The sequence below is a fragment of the Cyprinodon tularosa genome, unplaced genomic scaffold (assembly GCF_016077235.1).
Source record: "Cyprinodon tularosa strain WSP-4 unplaced genomic scaffold, ASM1607723v1 ctg142, whole genome shotgun sequence".
In the NCBI taxonomy this organism is placed as follows: domain Eukaryota; kingdom Metazoa; phylum Chordata; class Actinopteri; order Cyprinodontiformes; family Cyprinodontidae; genus Cyprinodon; species Cyprinodon tularosa.
Genome location: NW_024038243.1, coordinates 1,968,645 through 1,975,399, shown reverse-complemented (window position 1 = coordinate 1,975,399; position 6,755 = coordinate 1,968,645). Strand labels below are relative to the sequence as shown.

At 44.0% G+C, this 6,755-nt stretch overlaps 1 protein-coding gene across 1 annotated transcript; it reads right to left on the bottom strand.

Moving 5' to 3' along the window:
- Positions 1–4,283: 4,283 nt before the first annotated feature.
- Positions 4,284–5,911, bottom strand: LOC119779089. Its single transcript, XM_038278618.1, has one exon. It carries the CDS (start codon positions 5,776–5,778, stop codon positions 4,798–4,800), a length of 981 nt encoding a protein of 326 aa, XP_038134546.1. The 5' UTR covers positions 5,779–5,911; the 3' UTR covers positions 4,284–4,797.
- Between the last annotated feature and the right edge of the window lie 844 nt (positions 5,912–6,755).

Sequence of the window (6,755 nt, the reverse complement as noted above, 5' to 3'; positions counted from 1 at the left end):
GCTATGGGGATTGAACCAGGTACTTGCAGCCCTCTCAGAGCACAAGCGCACTACTCTAACCACTAGGCCAACATTCTATCTTCCTGCTTGCACTTAGGTTTATCATCAACACAATGTTACAAAGAATATAGTGCAGAGCTCAGCAGGTGAGCTCCAACTTGACCAAAATCACCAACTCTTCACTCTAACAAGCTGCAACATACAGCATGCTATGTGCTTCCCCGAACAGCTTTCAATCTGTTAAAAGGATAATAATGTCATATACAAACCTTTTCAGAGCTTGGAATGCTTTAGCTGGGATGAAGTTTCTAATAAGCTATGGCCAATACTGAAATCCTGAGAATATGAGACATAAACTCATAAAACATCTGACGCATGGCACTTTTAATAGCAAGAGAGAAGCTGAATACAAATATCCAGTAGATTATCCTTTCTGAAAGCAAAATTCATGCAAATTGAAAAAAGAAATTGTCAAAGACACATTATTTAAAATGATAACATAATGAAAAACTTTATCATGGAAGTCTAAGGTAATGATTTACCTTCAACAAACAAAAGGCTGTTAAACTTAAGGACTGAATGGTTCCTGGAGATTAATGTATAAAAATCTCAATAATAGTTTTAAAAATGTCTTATCACCAGAATATTTCAATGCAGGATTTTACTTTAAGACAAGATTCTCAGTTTCTAATTGAAACTGACGAGCGGGTCATTTGTTTCCATTGTTAGCCTGTAATATCTGCAAGCTGTCTGATTGTGAGAGGTCGGTCGTTAGAGGGGGGATTGTCACCTGTAATACCTGAAACCTGTCTATATAACACATAGATAGACAGGTTTCAGGTATTAGGTGACAATCCCCCATTTAAACGGCCGACCTTTCTGGCCCATCCTGCCGCCAACTGCGGCTCAGGAACCACGGAGGGGGCGAGGAGCGTCCTCTTGAGGGCTCTTAGAGGCTTGGAGCGCCCGCTGAGGGCTCTTAGGCTTGGAGCGCCTACTGAGGGGCCTTGGAGATTAACTCCCACCGAGCTTCAAATCTGAGACAATTTCATTAGTGTGCTCGGGGGTCTCTTGACGGCACACAGCTCGCTCAGGGGTCTCTAGCTTACTAATGGGCTCTGGATTTAGCTCGCAAATGGGCCCTGACTCGGATTCTGGCCCGCTAATGGGCTCTGGCACTGGGGGTTCTGGCCCGCTAATGGGCTCTGGCGCTGGGGGTTCTGGCCCACTTATGGGCTCTGGCGCTGGGGGTTCTGGCCCACTAAAGGGCCCTGGCTTGGGTTCTGGCCCGCTAATGGGCCCTGGCTCGGGTTCTGGCCCGCTAATGGGCCCTGGCTCGGGTTCTAGCCCGCTAAGGGGCCCTGGTTCTGGATCTGACTCAGGGAGTGCTGGCTGGCAGGGAGTTGATGGAGGTGAAAGGAGAGGGAATAGATCCTCCCTTTCCAATAAAAGAAGTTCCATAACTGAGATTCCTCAATTTGGGGAGCTCTGAATGTGGGGGTGTAATAAAGGAAACTGGTCTGAGTCTATTTAAAGATGGGGTTAGCTGTTGGTCATGGAGGTGACGACTGAGACTATGGGGAAATCTGACCTGTTTAGGAGGTGAGCTAAGGCTATCGGCTGGCTGATCCATGGGAGTGGTGGCATCAGGCTGATCTACCAGAGAGAAGGTGGAGGCGTCAGGCTGACCCGCCGGAGAGGAAGTTGAGGCAACAGGCTGACCCGCTGGAGAGGGGGTGGAAGCGTCAGGCTGACCTGCCGGAGAAGGAGTGGAGGCGTCAGGCTGATCTGCTGGAGAGGAAGTGAAGGCATCAGGCTGACCCGCCAGAGGGGGAGTGGATTTCTTCTCCCGGCGGTGCTTACGCCAGGAGGAATCAGATGGCAGGGGAGGACCGACATGGAGACAGTGGAGGAACAGGGTGGGAGGTGGTAGACTGCGTGGGAATGTCACAGAGTGATGGTTTGGGTGGTGGAGGTCTACTGAATAGCTGAGCAAAGGCGTACTGTATGTTCCACTCAACTAAGGCTATGTATCCTGCCTGAAGGAAGAAGGTCCGGAGCTCTGGATATTGTTTAAGTCTCTTAAGTAATTCCTCTGCAGTCTCCACCCGCTGCCAAGGTGGAGTGATTGTGGAAAGATTGTCTATTGCTTGAATCAGGAGTTTTATAAATTCACTTGTCTGTACCATAGGTGGCTCTGCTGGGTCCATGTTGGGTGGTTCCTTCTGTCAGGATTTGGTTGTGGTTTGAGGACCCAAATCAGAGGCAGGGAGGCAGAGGTGAGTCTTTGTAGATTTAATGAAAGATAAACAACCGACTGAGGAAGCAATCCAAAAATCCGACAAGAAAAAAGTAAAACAAACCAGAAACCATGGAGACTTCAGGGAAAACCAATCATGACGAGGTACGACACTGTAAGATGGTGTAGGACGAAGTTAGACGAGGAACCAGCTCTAAGGAACTGCACAAGGAGAATATTTATGGCTAACTTAACAAAGAGAGGACTAATGAGCAGATTGGAAGCAGGTGTGAAGAGAGTGGTCTAAGGAGCTAGGGAAAAATGAGACCAACACAAAACGGCAACAAATAAAAACCTGAGAACTGAAATGTAACCAGAAAACACAACAAAATAAGAATTAAACCAAGAAAACTAGAAAACATGGAGCGAAGTTAAACTGAATACTCAAAAGAAAACATAAATGAACCAAGACTGTGAGGGTATTAACAATGCCTTCCGAGATTTCTATAAACACATCACAGTTAAATCTATCAGATAATGACATCAAGCAATTTCTGGATGAAATAACTCTTCCTAAATCCTCAGATAGTCAAAGATTGACCCTGGAGTCACCGCTGTCAACAGTTAAAGTTCAGGAAGCATTAAAAAACATGCCAAATAAAAAATGCCAGGTCCAAAGGGGCTCCCTACTGAGCTCTATAAAGAGTTCTGGAACATTCTGACACCAACGTTCTACAGAATGCTGCAGGAAACTCAAGATAATGGCAAATTTCCAGTTAATATGAATTCTGCCACCATTAGTCTCATGCTTAAGCCAGGCAAAGATCCTATGTTTCCGACCAGCTATCATCCAATATCCTTAATTAATGTCAATATTAAAAAAATCTGTAAAGCTTTAGCAAAACGATTAGATAAAGTCACTCCTCTCATAATCCACCCCGATCAAACTGGGTTCATTAAAGGAAAGCAGTCAGCTGCTAACACACGCAGACTGCTGAATTTAATAGATTATTCGTACAGTTAAAATATAAAATCCTACATATTGTCTTTAGATGCAGAAAAAGCATTTGATAGAGTAAACTGGAAATTGTATTTGCTACTCCACATAAATGTGGCTTTGGGAATTCCTTTATAAATTGGTTAAAATCCTATACAGCTTTCCAACAGCATGTGTCAGGACAAATAATCAAACATCTTCCAGCTTTTGTCTCCAGAAGGGCACCAGGCAGGGATGCCCCCCTCACTTTTTGCCATTTTCATTGAGCCTCTAGCTGCTACAATCAATTAAATTAAATTCAGTTTATTTATATAGCGCCAAATTCACAACACAAGTCATCTCAAGGCACTTTACAGTTCAACCAGATCATACAGTCAAATTGATACAAAGTTTTCTATCTAAGGAAAACCAGTTGATTGCATTGACTCATTGACTCAAATACAATCCCTCACACTAAGCATGCTTGTAGCGACAGTGGAGAGGAAAAACTCCCTTTTAACAGGAAGAAACCTCCAGCAGAACCAGGATCAGTGTGAGCGGCCATCTGCCGAGGCCGACTGGGGTTCAAGGAGACAGAAGCAGAGATACAAAAAGCAGCTGTAAAAGGCGGCCCCATCCAGGAAACACACAGCCAGGCAGACAAGCTCCAAGGCAGCTCCCATGCCAGAGGACGAAGAGAGCACATCCACTCAGTCACGGTCAGAGAAACAGGACCACACTGGAAAACAGGCCGATCTCTAACATCTATAAACAAGGGTGTTGATGGAAGCAGCACAGCTGAAGTTTCTTTCTAGGATGACGTCACAGCCAAACAGGAACAGACGAGGCAAAGCTACTCTGAGGAAAAGCAGAGAGAGCAGAAGGTTAGAGATTGAACAAACAGATTCTGCAGAATAGGATAACAGAGAGAGAATGAAGCAGAATGATGAAATGGGGGTCCCTATGTCCTCCAAAAGTCTAAGCCTATAGCAGCATAACTATAGAGATAGCTCAGGATAACCTGAGCCACTCTAACTGTGCTGTCCTCGCCCTGAGTTTTCCAATTTTTCAGCAAGCTAGACAGCCAGACAACGACGCTCCAATAACCAAACTTCTTTTCTCTTTTTACTTGTTTATTGAAGAGTGGCCTCTGACCACTGCCATCACTTTAGCCATCGTAACTGTAACATACAAACATTACAAAGTCAATCACTCTTGCTGCAAGTTAAATAAATCAGGTTCAATAAATACCTCTAGTGTACAATTATTCACTTCAGTTACATAAAGACAAGAAACAGTTGTTTTCACAAATAAACGGTACTTACGAACAAATCTTGTCTGAAACACAACGTGAAAGATATCAATCAGCTCATTTCCCAAATTGTTTGGTGCTGCATTCCACCATCTTGGATCTACACCTTCTTTTAACGTCACCAAATAATACAGTGCATTATCCAGCAGGGGGTGCCCTAGTGCACTTTTCAACCAAAGAGGCAGCACACTCCCCGCCTGGTACAATACAATTGTGCCACTACAGCAATCTTTTCCATAAACATTTTGAACCGTTTATAGCTATAACACTTTAACTTTCATCTGATAATAGCAAAACCATATCAGTAACGGGTCTCAAAAACACTTTTTCATTTCCGTCTGTTGCAGTTTTTACTTCTGCTTTCCGAACCTTATTGTCCTTGCTCTCAAATGTTCTCACAACTTTTCCCATGGACCAGTTGTTTCTGTGAGCGAGAGCATCTTTCAGTAACACAATGTCACCAACTTTAATGTTCGGTTTATCGTCAGTCCATTTCCTGCGTTTCTGCAAAGTTGATAAGTACTCACTTTTCCACTGTTTCCAAAAAGAGTCTGCCAGACACTGTACTTGCTTCCATTGCTTTGAGTATAAGTCTGGAGATGCAAAGCTTCCCGCTGGTGCAGATAGCGCATTCGTCTTATGGGTGAGAAGCATTGCTGGAGTGAGGAGGTTTGGTTTATCCGGATCTGTTGAAATTGGTACAAGTGGTCTTGCATTTATTATTGCCATCACTTCGGCCATGAATGTACTTAACACTTCATGTGTGAGTTGGATGTGTTTGGCTTTCAAAAGAATTCCGTCCAGGATGCGCCTTGCCACTCCGATGAGTCGCTCCCACGATCCACCCATATGTGAGGAGTGAGGAGAGTTGAACAGCCATGTGCATCCTTTCTCCAGCAGGTAAGAGTTCAGCTCTGTGTCTTTATGGTCAATTTGCAGTTCATTGCATGCTCCAATGAAGTTTGTCCCTCTGTCAGAGCGTAGCGTTTGGGCAGGTCCACGGATGCAGAAGAATCTTCTTAGGGCATTAATAAAGCTTGATGTTGACATTGATTCAATCAGCTCAATGTGCACAGCTCTTGTGGACATGCAGGTAAAAAGTACAGCCCAGCGTTTGCTTTCAGCACTCCCACCTCTGGTGCGACGTGTAGAGACTGTCCAGGGCCCAAAAACATCCAGCCCCACACTAGTGAATGGTGGCATGGTTGACAGTCTGTCAATGGGTAAATCTGCCATCTTTTGAATTTGCATTTTTCCTCTAAGTTTTCTGCAGAGGACACATTTGTGAATGATGGAAGCAATAAGCCTTTTACTTCCAATAATCCAAAATCCAGCTCCTCTGAGGGCTCCTTCTGTTATGTGACGTCCCTGATGTGCCACTTTCTCATGATAATATCTGACAAGAAGGATAGAAATATGATGAGACTTTGGAATAACAATAGGATGTTTCTCCTCTTTTGTTAGGTTAGCAGGTGCCAAGCGACCTCCTATTCTGAAAAGTCCTTCCTCATCAATGACAGGATTCAACTTTTGGAGACAACTCTGCTTTGGAAGTGGCTGATTTGTTTTTATGCACCTGAACTCCTCTTTGAATTTTTCACTTTGTACTGTGTGAATAATAAACTTGGCTGCTTTAGAGACTTCTCCTGCAGTGTTACTGTCGCTGAAACACTTCCAGCCTTTACTTTTTGTGTCTGATTTCTTGAATGATGCTGCCACACGCTTTAGTGATGCAATAGTGCGACACAATCTCATCCAATGAGAAAATCTTTCAAAGCGAGATGGTTCCAGCTGCGTTACTGAGGTTTTGGTAACAAAGGTTTTGACATCATGCCTGATCTCTGCATCCGTTTCAGGGTCAATGAGAGTAAAACTATCACAGCGAGATGTCTCAATATCATGTAATGTCAAAAAGGAAGGGCCACTAAACCAGTTTGTGGAAGCTAATGTGGAAGCTGAAATCGGTCTTGTGGCTGTGTCTGCTGGATTGTCCAAAGTGGATATGTAAAACCACTGTGCTGGATGAGTGGTCTTCCTGATTCGAGCCACTCGGTTGGCCACATAGGTATAGAATCTCTTTGAGCTGTTATGTATGTAACCAAGGACGATTTTACTATCTGTGAAAAATCTGACAGCGTCCACTTCAATGTCCATCTCATCTCTAATGAGTTCATACATTTCTACAGCTAAAACTGCTGCGCATAATTCCAACCTAGGAACTGTATGAG